We start from the raw sequence: 18,368 nt of genomic DNA, 5'->3' as shown, positions 1-18,368 counted from the left end.
ATGTGTTAACGCACCTGCTGAATGTCATGGCGGAACTTACTCGAAATGAAGTCATCCGTGGCCAGTTTAGTAGAATGAGAGTCCAAACCTGCTGAGCACCGTGCACAGTTCTTTGCCATCTCTGCCATGCGGAGTTACCGCACAAATGTCCCTTTCCCTTCCCGTGCTCTGCACGTTCCCATTGCAGGTTGTGGGAGGCCTGGCCCCAGCCTAATGCTAGCACTTCCTCCAGGCTTTCCCAGTCCCACCCAGCCCCACACAATTGCCCTCCCGTCTGCACTCCCTGAGCAGTGAGTCTTCATCTCAGCTCTCCCCCATCATCCTCGCTTTGAATTACAGTCATTGCCATGGATGCCTAGTCCCCCGTGAGGTTAAGCGGGACCTTGTCCTCCTGGACATTGCTCAGCACCTAGTAAGGAATCGGTGCCCAATGACAGTCTGAAGCATTAAACCAAAGAGAACTGACTTGGAACGCTTGGGGTCTACTTCACCATTCTGAAAACTCAGCTCTAGCTACTGTTGTTCACTGAAAACTGGGAATTTTCTCTGCATTTATAGGCATGAATTGGAGGACCATCTGAGGAGTGATTCAGAGGAGCACAGGCTTATCCGCTGTCTCCTTTTATGGAAACAGGGCTTAGGAAGGACGGGCTCGGCTGGGCTCCAGCCCCACTGCCCAGCTCCTCGCTCTTCGTGTACCCACATAAACTCATGCATGCATTGCTTTGGCAGGATGAATAGTTTTTTAAAAAAAATATTTAATTTGTTTATTTGACAGAGATCACAAGTAGGCAGAGAGGCCAGCAGAGAGAGAGAGGAAAGCAGGCTCCCTGCTGAGCAGACAGCCTGATGCAGGGCTCCATCCCAGGACTCTGGGATCATGACCCGAGCTGAAGGCAGAGGCTTTAACCCACTGAGCCACCCAGGTGCCCCCAGGATGAAGAATTTTGATTCACTGTCCCTACTGTCCTACCTTCCTACCATTTCCCACTGCCTAAAAAGGGGGCCCAAGGAGGCAGTTGTGGAACGACTTAAAATAATAATAGTCTGTCCGTGGCATTTTCTCCAAGGCAGGCACAGTTCTGAGTGTTTTACTTACAAATCCTCTAGGCAGAAGGCATTACTAGTAATTGATTTTATAGTTCAAGATACCAAGGCAGCTTAGCCAAAGTCCCACAGCTAGCTGAAGTTAGAGATGGGCTTTGAATCTTGGCTTGTTACTTATTAGATCTAAGCCCTTCCACAAATTCCTCAACTCTGAGCCTTGACTTCCCATCTTTAAAATGGGGGTAATAATCTCCTCTTTGAAATATACGAAGACTAGAGGACTTAATATATCTGAACATGGATGCCTGGTAGGTGATTAATGATAAGACTTTTAAAAAGAATAAAATAGGGGTACCTGGGTGGCTCAGTGGGTTGGGCGTCTGCCTTCTGCTCTGGTCATGATCTTGGGGTACTGGGATCGAGCCACGCAGTACTCAACGGGGAGCCTGCTTCCCCCTCTCTCTCTGCCTGCTTCTCTGCCTACTTGTGATCTCTCTCTGTCAAATAAATGAATAAAATCTTAAAAAAAAAAAAACAAAGAATAAAATAGCAGCATTAATGGTGTTCACATTGTAGTAACAATGGCCAACCCAAGGAGAATGTGTTTTCTTGGTAGAAAAATGTCTCCCAAGTCCATTCTTTTATGTCGTGTTGTAAAGGTAGTTTGAATCCAATGTAAAACATTCTTTAGCAGGAATTCACAAGACAAAGGGACATTTAATATGTAACCCACGGAGAAGGAATGTTCTTCCCACCAAATGAGGCGCTCCCAAGCATATGGTATTTTTGCTGATCAGATTACACTGGGCTATAATGCAAGATAAAACAGACTGACACAAACTGGGAAAGAAAATGTAAGAATCACACCGAAGCCATCTCAAACGGCCTGAGATAGTTTAATCACTCTGTATTAGCTTGCTGCCTCTTAAAACATTTTCTTTCAAATCAAGTCACAGCTGTGTGTACTTTAGGCTGTGGCCGTCATAGACAAATATGAAAAGAAGCAGAGTTAAAACAGATGAATAGCAATGGCGATCCATTAGTCTGATGTAATCGAACACAAATGACCGTTAGGAGACTTGCAAAGACATCAGAGAAACCATTTCCAGTGTGAGCTTCTGCTTAAAAGAACAACGGCTTTCAATTCCTCATCTCTCTCTCTCTCTCTCTCTAAACAACCAGCATGCTCTCCCCATGCTTGGTTCTAAAAGCCAATTTAGTGTCTGAGATGATCAAGTCCATAAATGGCAAACTGGGGAAAATGAGTCTGCCTCACATAAGGACCGCCGATTCTGACCGCTTGGTGTCAGAGTGGCTGGAGAGAGATGCCACGCCTCGGTAGGCTGCCTGTGGAGTGGGGCCTCTCTCACGTGGGGATGTCATGCGATGAATGTGGTCTCCGTGGGGACAGCATTGGGGGGGGTATTTTAACATTCTGCTTACTTGCTGCTTTGTTTTCTGATTACAACTGTTTGGTTAGATGAGACCAATCTGACCAGCAGGGGACATGAGTCCAGAGGTGAAAGCCACCTAGGCTGGGAGGAGACCCCAGAACTTGAGGAGCCCTCCTGTTGATCACCTAGCACTGGGGGATCTTTCCAGACTCGATGTGGAACTTTTCCAGAACAGCACGAACTTCCTCTGGATGGTAGTTCCAAGGGCCCGATTTCCCCTGCAAGAGAAATGAACCAGTGTTCCCAGATTTCCAGCCTGCAGGAATCGGTGGGTCTGGAGCTGGGTTGAAAGGACAGGGCTGGTGATGGCTACGTGGGACTTGTCAGGATGGTGTACTCCGTGGCAGAGACAACCCTCAGGTGGATGAGGTCACCAGAGAGAGGGTGTGGAGTGGTGCCAATATTTAATGGGCAGATTGGACCGAGAAGTACAAGGAAGACCAGAGGGGGTGAAGTGAATACTTCCAAGAGGAGAAAGGGGTCTGTACAAATAATTATCTTCCATAATTAGACCTTCAGACAGGCCTTATCTTCTCTACACCTCCCAGCAAGCACCACCTGTCCTAAATCAGACCCACCTCTGCCTCTCCAGTCCAATGCCCTAGTTCAGCCCTTTTCATCTCCTACTTGAACAGCCATCCTACCTCCTGACTTTTCCTAGTCCTCAATCCCTGCTCCTTCCAGTCCACACCTCACCCAGGAGCCAGTGATCTTTCTAAAATACAGATCCAGGGGCACCTGGGGTGCTCAGTCGGGATCCTGGGATAGAGTCCCACATTGGGCTCCATGCTCAGCAGGGAGTCTGCTTGGGCCTCTCGCCCTCTGCCCGTCCCCCCACTCACATGCACACACTCTCTCTACTAAATAAATAAATCTTTAAAAAACTAAAATAAAAATAAAATAAGATCCAATCATGCCTCGATTCTGCTCAAAACTCGTCAGTGGCTCTACTTTGTCCCAAGAGGCCCGCTGAACTCCTTGGTCCAGAATGAGACTCCTGTCACCACTGGGGACATGGTGACAATTCTCCATTCACACCCTGCCATAACCTGCCTCTGTGCCTTTGCCCACCTTCTCCCCTGTATTTGCTATGCTTTTCACTCACCCCGCTCACACGGCTGGCTTCCTGGCCTTGAGGCCCACGCAGTTGTCCCCACCTCTAAAGAGCCTACCCTTCCTCAGGGGTCAGGAAATTTCCAATCTGAGAGCCAAGTCTGTCCTGATGCTTCACACTCATTGATGTCTCATCTATACCGATTTTGTGCCACAGCAGCAGGATTGAATTGTAACCGGAGATGATTTGGCCCACAAAGTCAAAAATATTTATAATCAGGCCCTTTTCAGAAAAGGTTTGCCGATCCCTGCTCTGGAGTCTCCTAGTACTGGGGACACCAGAGCACTCAAAGTAAGGGGTGGGCCATTCGCAATTCATTCCTGTGTTGCCAGTACTGGCTTGGAGCCTAGCCCTGCTGGCCTCCACCATGCCACCTTAGAGCCATGTCTCTAGGGAGGAGAAAGGAAGAAGGACCTGAATCCTTGTGCTGTGGCCCTTGGCACCTCGGGAATTCATCTGCAAGTTGTTGCCCATTTCCCTGCGACAGTAGGGTCAGCTTGACCTGTGGGCAAGGAGCAGCCGTGTGGCTGGGCTTCAGGGGCCACGGTTTGAAATCCTTTCTGCAGCTATGAAACAGTTCCTGCCCTCTTAGGGGTGGCCAACGGTGCCCAAGTGGCCAGAGGCTATGCTTCTGTCCCCAACCCTGGCCAGACTGGAAGCCCTAAGAGGGGCACAATCACCAGAAATCGAGCCGGGACTCGGCTCCTGCCTCAAATCCCTGCTTCAGCATCTCCAGCTGCTGCCTGTAGGGTTTGCTCTGCTCCCACTCCTACAACCCCCTCCAGGTTCAGGCCTCAGAGATGAGTGGCTTCAGACCCTCCCACCCCTTGCTCACCCCATCCAAAGGACTTAGAATTGGAATCAGAGCCTAGTGAGGTGTGACCTTGGGCAAGTCAGTGTCCTTCTCTGAGCATTGTTTATGAAATGGAAACAACCTTCTCTTGTTCAGCTCCAAACTAAGCTAGGGCTGGGCCAGTCTTCTGGGTTCGAAGGCAACAAGAGGCTGCAGCTCCAGCCCAAATGCTAGGGACTTTTCTGTGCGTTATTTCACCTCCTGTGAGGTGAGGGTACCTCCCTTTTGCAGAAGAGGAAACTGAAACTCCACGAGAGGAGAGGACCTGGCGCTGGCCACATGGCTGGTACATAGCCAGGAAGCGACATGAATGCTACAAAGCCCTTTCTGCCCATCCCCATCCTGGACCCCATACCCCTGGTCACCTTGTAGAGGATCCTGCCCTCCCAGAGCACGTAGAGCCGCTCAGGCAGCGCTGCGTAGCGCTGGCTACTCTGGTTCTCCATTGTGTCCACCACCACAGGGCACTGGGGGTTCCTGTCCAGCAGCAAGCGGGCGGCCCTCAGGCGGTCCTGGAGATTCCGGTGAGTCCTGATGTTCACGTTGTTCTTAAAAGCCCAGCCATCTGCAAAAGAAGAGATGGGGAGTGAGCCTAACTGGCAGGGCGCTATTTTCTGCCCATTAAAAACCCCCATCCCCACCACATTTAACTGAGGGTCCCAGATAGAGGAGCCCTTAGCTCGATTGGGCCCAGTTTCCTACTATGAGTGAAGACACGAGCTCACACAGGGAGTTACTGACTGATCCAGCATGGAAGCCCAGGACTCCTGACTCTCAGCTCTTCAGCATGGAAGAGTCGACTAGTCCCATGCTTCTTGAACTGGAATGTGTATTTGAACGGTTAAAGGCAGATTCTGATTCATCTGTCCAGGTTATCAGTGAGGATCTAGCGGGCATCACCTGGAGTTTGTTGCTAATTCTTGGGCCCGAACCTAGACTGACAAGAAATGGGGCCCACCAATCTGTCTTAACAACCTTCCAGATGATTCTAACAACACACCGGAAGTCGACGAACTACTAGTCTAGACAATCTACCTCTTCTAATTATTCTCCACCAGAATGATCTTTCCAAAGGGCCAGTCTGACCATGTCATTCTCCTGCTCCCTGTCATCCGCAGGGGAAATCCCAAGCTCCCCAGTGACCTGGCCTGTCTGCCCTGCACACCTCCAGCCTCTGTTCAGCCGATGGGTGAAACACCTGGGATTCCTTGACCCACCACCCCCGAGCTGCCTCTCACTTCCACCCTCTTCCTCACAGGGCTGCCTCCACCTACAGTGTGAGAACAGGAGCTTCTCTCTCCTGCAACTTCGGCCACTATGGCTGCCATTAGCTCTACGGACAGCTTCATGACAGCTTCATGCCCCTCAAGGTGAGCTCACAGCCAAGGACAACTGTCAGCCTGACAACCACCCTTCCTTTCAACCCCTAAGGAGTATTCTTACCTCTTGATCTTGCTACCCTCCAACTCATCATCCAAAAATCTCTGACAACATTACGAACACAAACTTTAATCAGATTTTTTTCTCTGCTTGAAAACCAATGACAGGACCAGCTCCTTAGCAAACATGTCACGATGCCGACCATCTCTCCCTACCTGCTCTTCTAGTCACGGCCGCTGGTCCTTCCGCATCTCGCTGAAGCGACTTCCTCAAATGGGTCTGACCCCCTCTTCCCTGTCTCCTTAGCATCTTTTCCATATTTGAGATCCTACCTGTCCTTTCAAGCCTCAGCTCTAACATGGGGCTCCTCAACGCTGCTACTGTTGACATTTGTGGCGGGTCCGCTATCCCGTGTGTTACAGGACATTGAGCAGTGTCTTTGGCCTCACTAAGCACCCCGCCCTCCCTTCAATTTGTTTTTGACAACCAAAAACATCTCAAAGCATTGCCAGATGTCCCCTGGGGGACATAAATCACCCTCCGTTCAGAACCACAGCTCTAAACCCCTCTCCTCCAGGAAGCCTTTCCTGACACACGCAGCTATGTGTTAGGGGGCAAGCTCTTGAAGCCTCTGTTAACTCTGTTTCCCATCTGTAAAGGGATTAATAGGACCAGCGTTGCAGATGACTGTGAGGTAACTTGTTTAGAATTCCTAGTACTCGGCCTGTTTCACAGAAGCTGCTTTAAAAATATGGGTTTATCTTGCCTGACTCCCCCAAATAACAGACAGGTAGGAAAGAAGCCAGTTTTTATTCCATGCCACAGGTATTCTGTTACTTTGCTCTGGAGTTGCCCCAAATCAAACCCATTTAAGGCTGCTTGTTAATGTTAATTGGAAGGGGATTTTCAAATGGCCTCGTTGCCAAGGTGTCCTTCTGCCTTCTTACAGGAAGTGGTACTCATGTTAATGGGCTGAAAAAAATAACATAAAGTGCTACTGGCCTTGCCCTTCTACTTGCCCCGTTTCTGCGGAGCCTGGACCCAGTTAATGTGGTCATGGGATCCTTCGGAAGCCACGTGGCCTGTGTTTACAGTCATAGCTGCTTCCCAAGGTAAGGGAAGTTGGAAAAGTTTATCAGCAGAAATGGCCCCACCTCCTTGGTGCTTCAACGTGCTCCGCTCAGAAAACTTCCTCCTAGAGAAGCCGGCTCTTGGGACAAATTCACATCAAGATACAGGTGCCTGGCCACGGTGTAAAGTAACTATCACCTGCCCCAAGACATCGGAACTTTGTAGATGACAACGCCAGCTTACCTTCGTGTCATGTTTAGGCAGTCAGTCTTGTGCAACTGTTAACTTCACAAGGACCTCCTAGGGGAGGCTAAACTGGGATTCTGCCCCTCATCCTGCATCTGAGGACATGGAGGGCGGGAGAGGAACAGTGACTTGCTTCCCCAACCTTAACTGTAAGTTCCTGAGAGGCAGGAGCTGTGTGTATCTTTTGTCTCAATATCCCCAGGCCCAGCACAAGTGCTCCTTAAATATTGTCAGATGAGTGACCCTGTGAGGTTGGTCTTGTCATCCCATGTCACTGTTGCAAAAGTGGGCATGGAAAGTGAGTGCCCCAAGGTCACGTGATAGAGCTAGGACCCATAATCAGGTCTGAAACTCCGAAGTTCATGTCCTTCCCACCATGCTTCATGCCTCCCCCTAACTTACCTGGAGAAACAGGTGGTGTGTGGAAACGTGATTTGGGCCCCAGGCCCTGTGGGATCGGTGGACCACCTGGTAAAGTTCAACGGGCTTAGCCCACAAGCTGTAGGAGTTTCAGGGAGAGCTCTCCTGAATGGAACTCTCCAGCAAAGGAATAAGATGTCCCGTGAAGTAATAAAAATGTGTGACCACCTGTCAGGGGTGAAGAAAGAATGCCTGCTCTGGATGAAAGCTAGCTTGGGGCGGTGGGTCTCCAAGTATGGCCCCCAGACCAGCAGCATCAGCATCAACCGGAGCTTGTCAGAAATGTGAATTCTCAGGCCCCATCCCAGACTTCACTGATGAACTCTGGGATGGGGCGGTCCAGCAGTCTGTTTTAACAAGCCTTCCAGGTGCTTCTGACGCTCACTAATGCTTGGGAACCATCGACGGAGAGGAACCACAGTGTCCCTTTGAGTCTGGAGAGTCTTAGGAGGGGTCGCACATGTAGCTATGGAGTGGGCATTTCCCTTGTGACGTTTCAGGTCTAAATTCCTCCTACTAGCTCCTCCTCCTTGATTTCCACTGGACCTGTCCCTCTAGAGTGTTTTTTGTTTTGTTTATTTTATTTTATTTATTTGAGAGAAAGAGAAGGAACGGGGCGGGGGAGGCAGAGAGAGAGGGAAGAAGAGAGAGAGAGCAGAGAGAGAAGCAGACTTCTCAGTGAGCAGGAAGTCGGGCGCTGGACTCAATCGCAGGACCCCAAGATCATGACCCAAGCGGAAGCCAACCGACCGAGCCACCCCGGCGCCACCTCCAGTTTTTCTGCTCCGTGTGCTGGTGGAAAGCACAGACTGTGAAGTTACTAAGTAGTGGGTAATGGCAGCAGGCACCGAAAGAAGTAGGTACTCCATGCAGAGCAGCTCATGCCCTCATTCCTCTTCCTCCTCTCTCCCCAACCTTGACCCTGGGCCTGGGGAAGTGAGGCAGGAAAGAGAAGGTAGGCAGAGGCAGAGGCAAGGAGTGTCTCAGTACCTGATGCGTGTGCTTCCTCGATGTAGATGATGAGGAAGTCTGCCATGGAGCAAAAGTCTTCAATAAGTCTCTTGAACTGGTCAAGTTTGAAAAGAAACGAAGGTCAGGTACAACTTCCAAAATTTAGCACCAGTGGCCGGTTGCCTGAAACAGGAATGGAATCATCAACAACCAGTCCTCTGCACACAGCCTTGGTTTGTCAGTACCATCTTCGCTCTGGATGCTCTCACTTCTGGTACTTTCCTTTTCCCTCGAAGATGGAGCCAGGCCACAATGAGGGGACAGATGCCTACAGAGCCTGACTTAGCAGAGGCTGGAGCCAGTTTACTCCTCTCCACAAGGAGGGGATTTTATCAGGGGGTCTCAGTGGACCACCTGCAGCTACTAGGTGGTAATTCAAATAATGAGGGTCCCTCCCAGGCAGTTTATAAGGTAGGCACAGATCTGTCTTCTCAGGTGATGAGATTAGAATACCGCAAGGTAGGCCATTTTTCTCCTTGTTTACAGACTTGCTTCAGGTCACACAGCAGGTCAAGTGTGGAGTTAAAATTAGTACTCTGGCTTCTAGACGCTCAATTCAGAGTTCTTCTCATCCAAAGCCCCTGTTCCCTCATTCACAAATGGACATAATAATAATACTTACCTTATAGGATTGTTATAAGGATCATAGGTAGTACGGATAAGGGAGTACAGATAAGGCCTTAAAGTGGTGCTTGGCCCATAGTAGGTACTCAATAAATGTAGGCTATTGTTATCAGCTATCTTGTCCCTGAGCTAGGAAGTGGAACAGGCAGCGAAGGGGATGCCACAAAGGGGAATGAGGGGGAGGCCCAAGACTGGCTACATGATTTGCTGGCTCAGTGCAAACTGAAAATGCTGGGCCCCTTGTTCAAAAGTGGAGTGCGTGGGGGAATTGCCGTTAAATATATGAAAATAAAAAGGTTTGCTTCTGTGGCCTCTCTCTTGCACTGGCATGGTATTTTCTAGGTACCATTTAATGTCAGACTCTCACAGACATAGGGATAGTCATAGGGCAAATGCAGTCCTTCATAGTCAGCCAGGAACCCTAAAACTTAGTGCATATGTGCCTGTGTGACTATGGTGACCGGCTACCAGCTTTCCTCTCCCTCCAGCCAGCAGGCCAATGCATGATGCCCCAGTCACTGTATCATGAGAAACTGAACTAGACATTTATCCTCCCCACATGCCCACCACCCACAGGGTATCACAGCCGCCATTCGGGAATGCTTAGGCTCCTTGCTGGGGGAGGGGAGGAGACAAGAGGCTTCTCCCACCACTTTCCCCCAGTCACCTGACACACTGCCCCATGGCACTGTTAGCCCAGCACGGAGATGGCCATTTCCATGCCCTGCCTTGAGAGGCTCCCGGAGGCACACACCCGACCACCCCAGCCTCTCCTGTGCCTGTGTCCAGGTCCTTTCTGGGGTGAGAAGGCGGTGGCAGTCACTGGGAAGGAGCGGGAAGGAGGCGGGACCAGCCCTGCTTCTGAGGGTGGAAGAGCGGACATGTCCCAGGGAGCGAGAAGGCTGTGGGATCCCGGATCCCACATGACCAGGGCTCCAAGTCCCTTGAAGTTTCCATTGTCCCATGAGGCTTCCCTTAAAAAATGTAAATTCCAAGACAAAATGATTAAGGATTTCAAGATGGCTAATGCAGAGCATTAAACCCCAAGCACAGGGCCTTCCCCTGTGTGATTCACTGGTCCCACACCCATGAAACCAACCCTGGGCGGGAGCCTTCCACAACTGCCCCACCTTCAAGGAGGAATAGCCCTTGGGAGCTGCCAGCACCCCGGGGGTCCCTGTGGCCAGAGCGGACACGGTGGAGGCCTCACTGAGGTGTGCTCTGTTAGAGCACAGCAGGTAGAGCATAGCAGGTCATGCACTGTGACATGTCCCGTAAGAGAGTTGTGTCGCCCAGGCTACTTGTTGCCCCTGGAGGGCAGAGCCCTCCCCCGACACGCTGGGGAGCGGTTCAGCAGAGAACAAGTCCAGCCTGGCTTTGCCTGCATGCAATTTCTTTTCTTTTCTTTTCTCTTTTTAAGATTTATTTATGTATTTGACAGAGAAAGCACAGGTAGGCAGAGGGGGAGGGAGAACTAGGTTCTCCTCTGAGCAGAGAACCTGACGCAGGGCTCGATCCCAGGACCCCAGGATCATGTTCTAAGCCAAAGGTGGACACTTAACCTACTGAGCCACCATGGTGCCCCTGCCTGCATGCAATTTGAGGTCTATTCAGTGGCAAAAAAAACAAGTAAACACATAAATGTGGTAATTCCAAATTGTGATAAGTGTTTCGAAAGAGTCCATAAAGGAGTGACCTACTTTAGACAGGTGGGTCAGAAAAGGCCTCTGAGGACATGCTATTTAACCTGAGAAATGAAGGACAGGAAAGAGCCAGCCATGGGCAAAGGGAGGAGGAGGGCATTCCAGGCAAAAGGACTCCATTCTGTACAAAGGCCCTAAAACAGGACAGAGCTTGGTGAGTTCAAGGACCTGCAAGGCCACTATGACCAGAGCCAGGCCCGGGGAGCGGGTGGAAGGTGGAAGGGGGAGGGCGGATCCCAAGAGGCAAGACTGAAGAAGCAGGTATGAGCAGGGGTGGGGGAGGGCAGGCTCTCCTACACCTTGGTGAGAAATCTGGATTTTTATTCTGGGTACAGTGGGACCTCGTGGAGATATAAAGCAAGGACGGTAGATATTTATTGCATTTTTGGCTGCCTGTTTCCTAGTCGTCCTTCCTAGGTGGACTTCCCTATTTTGTATGGTATTAATAGGAGCGTACGCCTCTATGGAGGACAGAGGGGCCAGGTCTGTTCTTTGTCCCGGGCAGCCAAGGCATAAGTAAGCAGTGGCCCAGCTGGGTTGATTGGACCATCCCACAGAGATCTTTGGTCCTGAAGTCACTGAGACAGCAGAACTGGTCTGTGGCCCAGTGGCAGGGCTCCTGTCTGGGTTGGGGGAGTCCTGGGGGCAGGCGTGTCAGTTCCCAAAGCAACCAGAGTGACAGCAGCATCCAGGCCTGACTTTTGATGCTAAAAGTCCAGGCCCAGTGCTCCAGGTGTGGTTAATTCTGGGGGTCTTGTAACACGTTCTTAATATGTTCTTATGTGTGTGTGTATGTGTGTGTGAGACTAGGAAAGCCAGAGTACGTTTCTGTGACTTGCAGGCCAGACCCCTGACTCCCACGGTAGAGAGGTATAATGAAATGTGGTCAGATTTACACCCAAAGATCGTTCTATGGGGAAAGGCCTGAGGATGGGAATGGAAGTGGAAGGATCCAGTCAGGGGGTGCCAGAGAAATGCGCATGAGAGATAATGGGAGCCCAGGTTAGTGTGAGGGCCGCGGAGAAGGTGAAAGATGAAACTGACAGGACTTGCTGATGGAGGGGAACCGAGGGCATCTTAACTTGCTGATGGTGTATTTTGTTAGTTAGACCCTCACCTCATTGTGCAATGGGTTTGAAGAAGTTATATGTATAGTAAAATATATTTTTTTAAGATTTTATTTATTTTATTTGACAGAGATTACAAGTAGGCAGAGAGGCAGGCAGAGAGAGAGAGAGAGAGAGAGAGAGGAGGAAGCAGGCTCCCTGCTGAGCAGAGAGCCCGATGTGGGACTCGATCCCAGGACCCCAAGATCATGACCCGAGCCGAAGGCAGCGACTTAACCCACTGAGCCACTCAGGCGCCCAAATATTTTTTTAATTAAAAAAAAATCACGCCCTTCTGGGAGGCACAGAACAAAAGGGAAAGATGGCAAACAAAGCAGTCTTAAGTCGCATGTATTCATTATAACTGAACTAATATTTGATTGAGTTTCCTGGTGGCCAAGTAAAGAGAGAAGGGATTGATTATAGAGTCTTCATTTTTCAGTACATAAGTAGAAATTTGGCCAAGGAAATACAAAGCTCTCCTTGTCCTTGGCTCATAGATTTTCTCTTAGGAGGCCCTAGGGAGCACTGAGTGGGCCCCAGTCCTTGTTGGATGATTACACAAGTCCTTGCCCATGTGACAGGACTGCCCGGGCCTCATCAGGGTAGTCTCAGAGGCAAGTCAAGACTAAGTGGCCAGCCACTGGCCTCCAATGACCCCAGAGAGTCATGCTTTTGATAAGAACCCCAAGACTTAACGTCAGGACCAGTGCTAAATATTAGCTATCTGGAATTTTGTTTTTAACTGGAAAAAAAAAATTCAACATCACTGATTAGGAAACTGGACGAGACAGAGCCATGTGTTTAATTATTTATAGTGTGGTTGGGTGCAGTGATCAGTATGGAGGGCAAAGTTTAAGCTTAGTTCCCTGCTTTCCTGATAGCAGAGAGGAAGGATGGGTACAAGGGGGTGACGGGACGGAGAGATGACGGGACAGAGGACTGGCAGTCTGCCTGTGTGCACAGGCCACGGGGCAGAGGACACCATTTCAGACATTGGGCTAGCACTGTCAAGTCCATCTTGTCTGTAGAAATGGGGAAACAGCCCTGTAGAACCTGGACTTGAACTCACCATTATGACCGCCAGGTCAGGCTCTCTCTCTCTCTCTTTTTTAAATTTTATTTATTTATTTGAGAGAGAAAGAGATCACAAGTAGGCAGAGAGGCAGGCAGAGAGAGAGGGAGAAGCAGGCTCCCTGCCGGGCAGAGAGCCCGATGCGGGGCTCAATTCCAGGACCCTGAGATCATGACCTCGGCCGAAGGCAGAGGCTTAATCCACTGAGCCACCCAGGTGCCCCAGGTCAGGCTCTCTTAACAGAGAAAGCCCATTTATCATTAGTAGATGACCTCTCCTAAGTACACTTGGGGAGATTTTAGAAGATAATAAACAGGGGCTGAAATAAATCCGGTTTCCTATTTACTCCCAAGTACCTAGAAAATAAATGGTCCAGATTTGCCTTCTACCACCACTCACCAGTTAAACTGTGTTTTGCTCTGGGAGCATGTGTACCTCATGTGTGTACACCCAGGGGATAGGAGGGGGCTGGGAATTCCTCTGGACCTCTGTCATCTTATCCAACAACAACTCCACTACCGGAGAGCCAGAAGCTACAGGTTCTAGTTCAGGCTCTACAAACACTTGCCATACGACTGACTCTGAGCAAGTAATTTACTTCTCTGGGCCTTTGTATGTGAAAAATAAAAGAACTGCTTCAGATTACCTGTAGAGTCTTCTGGACCTTCTGCTTTTTGGCTGTAAAATGAGTTCAGATTTATACCCAAAGCATCAGAGTTTTTTTAGTGGCTGGTGGGTTTCCAAAGCAGTTACTGGATTGCTTTCTATTAGGCATACCTGATCATTGTTAACACCCTGCTTGAAATTCTTCTAGAATTCACCAATACTGTCAGGTTGAAGTCTACCCTCTTCAATAAGACACATAAGATCCTTTAAACACTGGTCCCTGATGCCGTGTCCAGCCTCAATCTTCCCCATCTTCATGCCCGCCACAGCCCCACTTCTGCCAAAACTGACCAATGGTCCTCCACAGCTCGGCCCTCTGTAGTTCCTCTCCTCTGCCCTGCTCTGCTCCCCACTGCCCTTTTCCCCACCCATCCCAAGGTTTCACTGTCTCTAGATAATCAGCTCACCATCCTCTTCTCCAAGAAGCCTTCCTCTGCCTGCCTCCCTATCTCATCCCACTTCTTCCAGAACCCTCCAGTTCCCTCTCTCACTACACCATCTCCCCCTCCGGGCTATGAGATTTTCCAGGGCAGAGACCAATCATGCTGAGGTCTGTACCACCAGCATCTACTATTTCAGCACCATTCAGTACCATTATTTTTGGGTCCATATGCCAAAAGCCAACTCTGTTTTATGGGTAGATATTTCTTTTGTCTCTTGGTCTCCCTCTCTTTCCATTCTTCAGTCGCAATAGCAGGGAGCAGAGACCAATAGAACAGTCTTTAAAATGTAAACTGGTCCACAAAAGTGAACAGCTAAAAGAAGCAAGTCCATTCTGGAAACTGCCGTGAGGCAAGTTGGCTTTCACATAACTGGTCACTAGATGGATATTTGGCAAACTGGCCTGGTTCCAGCACAACACTTGGCCCACAGGAGATACTCCATAAAAGTTCGTGGTTATTCTCATTGCTCTTATTATCAGGGGTCACTTAGTGGATATTTAATAGAAGGGAGGTCATTTGTGTACTGCAGTTGTAGAGTCAGGAGCAAAAAACTCGTGCCGTTCCCTCTGTTCGAAACACTGTTCTCTTCCCAAGCTACAAAAATCTTTCTCGTTTTTCAAGGCCTCGTTCCAAACCCACTTCCTCCAGGAAACCTTCCAATCCCTGCAGGCAAAGTTTATACCTTTACAGCCTCCCCCATCTCACAGAACTGTGAGGATCTCTTTATGACATCAACCTATGAAGACAGATGAGTCTATGAAACCATAGACTCATCGAGGGAAGGATGAAGTTCTTACCTAACTCTTAGCCCCTGGCATCTAGTTGGGGACTGGGCTAATGAATGTTTGCCAAGGTGCACTGGAAAGAATGAGATAAGGAAGTCTAGATTCTGGGTCTGACTTGGTCACTCCCTAGCTGTGTTACGTCTGCCTCTTAGTGCTCACTCCATCTCCCTTCTAAAGTGAGAGGATTGGATTAGGCCAACGTTTCCCAAAGGTTGTTCTTTGGAACCTGGGCATTTCCTCAGGTAGAAAGTCAGGGGTTGTATGTTAGGAAAATCAGATAGTGTTTTCTCAGTTTTTTCAAGTTTTGTTTGTTTTTAAGCTTCAGGGCTTCTCAGAGCTTTTTAAGTATGTGTGTGTTCTATGAATTTCCAGGAGGAGGGTAGGGTGTGCAGGGTTTCCCAAACTATTTCAGTCAGGAAACTCAGTGTGGTAAAGCTTATCCGTGGGCTTTGGTTTCCAAAGAACATGTTTGAAAACCACTAGATTTGGTTGCCTATTATAACTTGCCTCAAGAACCTTCTCTACTCAGTCTGCTGGGTCTAGTTCCTGGGAACTCAGAGATGAATGAGACACAGTTCTGTCATGAGGCTCCCCATCAGGTGGGAAGAAAACACTTGTGCTTGGCAGCCAGAGGCAGGGTGGAAAGACTCAGAGTCTGTGGAGAGGGGCAGATGCAGAGCCATGAGCCCAGGAGAGAGAGTGTGTGCCTAGCTGTAGGGATCTGAGAGGGCCTCACGGAAGGGGGACAGGAGAGCAGGCCCAGCTGGTGTGGGGTTTTGGACTGTTGGTGAGATACAGGAAGAGCCAACAACACCAGCAAGGCAGAGAAGGGAGAGTACGAGGGATGTGCCAGGCTCAAGGGTTCTTCCAGAGGCTAGAACTAAGGGGGAACCTGTAGGTGAAACTGGGAAGGGGAGCAGGAGTTGGCCTGGAAGGACCTTGAATACAAGGCTGGGCCTGGGCTTCATCCACGGGAGGGCTCTATGTGCCCAGAATGTGCAGGCCAGTGAGGGCGGGATACAGTAACCAAACACCCCCATGTGTAACTACCTACACGGTCAGACGTGATAAAGAAAAGTTGAAGACATTAAATCTGGATGAGGGGCTGAGCTAGTCTGGGGGAGCCAGGGTTGGCTCATCGCAGGTAGCGTCACCGAGCGGCAGTGTGAAGGGTGAGCAGGAGCCCACCAGGCAGAGCTGAAGAGCGTGTGGAAGGCGCTGAAGGCCAGTTTGTTTGGTTTGCGGGTTAAGGGCCTGGGAAGGTGAAAAGAATCTAGAAGTCTCAGTTTCAGGAAGTGAGAAGAGGACAAGAAACCAAAAAAGAGAGCAGCTAGAGTAGGAGAATTCTGGACTTCCCAACCCACCTCCCCACCCACTTCTACACCCCCATTCCAAGCACATCTCAAGTTCGCAACTGTCTCCTCACCATGCATGAAGTCCCAGATGTTGCATCTCTGTCCTGAGAGCTGGACTACGGGACAGTTGGGTGCCAGGCCCCCGGGCTCTGTCCTGTCCTCTAGTCGCTGCCATCGGACCTTCAGAACAAACCAGAAATACTGCATGCTGTAGAAGGTCGGGGCCCAGTTGTCATAAGAAAAGTGGGGGTTCTTCTTGTTCATGGCCAAGATGTGTTGCTTGACTCTCTCTGGAAACAGTATCAGGCACACTTTGCCCACGGCCACGTGCACCACCACCTGCAAGAGGACCCAGAACCTCTTCAGACACAGCCCTGGCCCGGGCAGCCCCATCTCGGCACACCCAGAGCTGGCTCTGAGGCCGGTGGGAAGAGAGGACACAGCCAGGCAGTACTGGGCGGAGCTGAACAAAGGTGCAGGGTGGACGAAGCCAACCCGGGACAGCAGGAAGGTGCCAGGACAGAAGGTGTCTGCCTTCCTGTCAATGCAATGGAAAATTCCAAACCAAGTGCTCAAAGGTCTGTTCTAATTATTATCATTTCTGATCCTTCACCTTAATCTTTGAGAGATCCTTGGGCTGGGAGACTGCAGAACTTAAAGCTTCTCTCTGATAAATTTTTAAAAACAAATACGTAAAAAGGTCACACTTAAAGGGACCCTGCGGTCCTTTAGAAAGGCTCTGTTGCAAGTGAGTTCTAATAATAATGATTCTTTTAATAATGTAAAGTGTTCCTTTATGGATGAAAGATGTTTCTTCCACTCACAGCTTCTAGCTGATGGTTGAGTGTTTCTGGAGGCATAGTCCTTCCTGGAGGATTTGGGTCTGGAGGCTCCCCAAGCAGAGACAGAGCTGGCCCATCCCCAAGAAAATCTGGGCCTGAGACTCCCTGTAGTGTGTGTGTGTGTGTGTGTGTGTGTGTGTGATATAAATACAACAGCCTACACTCAGCAGGGGGAGGTCTAGAATTGGGAGGAGACAAGTAAACAGAAAGTTATCATTTAGTATATTAAGCACAGAAACAGAGAATGAGTGGGGATCTCCTGGCATGGAGAAGGGCACTTAGTCCTGTGTAGAGAGGTCAGGAGGACTTCCCCAAAGTGATACCGATGCTGAGATCAGAAAGGCGGAACAGCAAGCCATTAGCCAGGCAAGTGGGGATGGTGATCCTAGTGGAAGGAACCACATGTCCAGAGGCCTCGAAGCCAGAGAAAGCAGGAGCCCATGGAAAAATTAAAAGAAGACTCCTAGAAACCCAGAGCTGGAAAGCGTTTTAGAAAACATTTAAAATGTCCTTCCCTTCAAGTAGGGAAACTGAAGCCCAGAGAGAGGAAGTGGCTGAAGGCCAGTTCTGCAGTTCATGAAGCTTCCAGTCGCATACCTGTGTTTGTGGGCCAAAGGAAGGAACACGGGAAAGCTGGCTGCCCCCGTCATAAAGGTGTTGTCCTTGGCCTCTAGCACACTAACTTTATTCAGAGAAGAAAAAAACAGCTCCAAAAGATGTTCTGTTTCTAAGCATCTCCCTGGAAATGTTGAGCTGTGCCCCCAAAGTACAGCACCTGCCTCTGTAAGCAGTAACTGCCCTTCGTGTGCACATAGCATTTTGCCATACAAAGTATTTTTGTTGGTTGGTTTTAAATAGACTGTATTTTTTCAAGCAGTTTTAGATTCACAGCCAAATTAAGCTGGAAGTACAGTGAGTCCCCAAATAACCCCTATCTCCATACACGCAGAGGCCCCCCTACAATCCAAATCGCAGCAGGGTGTTGTATGCGTTACCACTGATGAGGCCGTGTTACAATTCAGTATCCCAAAGTCCACAGATTACACTGGACTTCACTCTCGGAATTGTATGATCTATGGGTTTCGACAAATCTGTAATAATATGTATCCAACATTACGGTATCATATAGAATAGTTTTAATGCCCTAAAATCCTCTGTGCTCCTCCAATTCAT

The 18,368-nt window shown here is 49.5% G+C and overlaps 1 protein-coding gene across 2 annotated transcripts; it reads right to left on the bottom strand.

Moving 5' to 3' along the window:
• Positions 1-1,924: 1,924 nt before the first annotated feature.
• On the bottom strand, positions 1,925-16,801 carry DIO1 (iodothyronine deiodinase 1). Of its 2 annotated transcripts, XM_059137447.1 has the most exons (4): positions 16,425-16,799; positions 8,576-8,719; positions 4,834-5,033; positions 1,925-2,719 (listed from the first exon to the last, which is right to left on the bottom strand). In XM_059137447.1, the coding sequence occupies exons 1-4, from the start codon at positions 16,744-16,746 to the stop codon at positions 2,627-2,629; spliced, it is 759 nt and encodes a 252-aa protein (XP_058993430.1). In that variant the 5' UTR covers positions 16,747-16,799; the 3' UTR covers positions 1,925-2,626. The 2 variants fall into 2 exon arrangements, with proteins under 2 accessions (XP_058993430.1, XP_058993431.1); XM_059137448.1 differs by lacking the exon at positions 8,576-8,719 and having other exon boundaries at positions 16,425-16,801.
• Positions 16,802-18,368: the final 1,567 nt, after the last annotated feature.

Source organism: Mustela lutreola, chromosome 10 (assembly GCF_030435805.1).
Source record: "Mustela lutreola isolate mMusLut2 chromosome 10, mMusLut2.pri, whole genome shotgun sequence".
NCBI lineage: Eukaryota > Metazoa > Chordata > Mammalia > Carnivora > Mustelidae > Mustela > Mustela lutreola.
This window is presented reverse-complemented; position numbering and strand designations above follow the sequence as displayed.

Coding starts and splice junctions, on each gene's coding strand:
- DIO1 (XM_059137448.1), bottom strand. CDS start 16,746: ATGGGGCTGCCCGGGCCAGGGCTGTGTCTGAAGAGGTTCTGGGTCCTC. Junction 5,034..16,424: donor CATCTGGGACTTCATGCATG/GTGAGGAGACAG, acceptor CTTCTTTTGCAG/ATGGCTGGGCTTTTAAGAAC. Junction 2,720..4,833: donor AGGGCAGGATCCTCTACAAG/GTGACCAGGGGT, acceptor TTTCTCTTGCAG/GGGAAATCGGGCCCTTGGAA.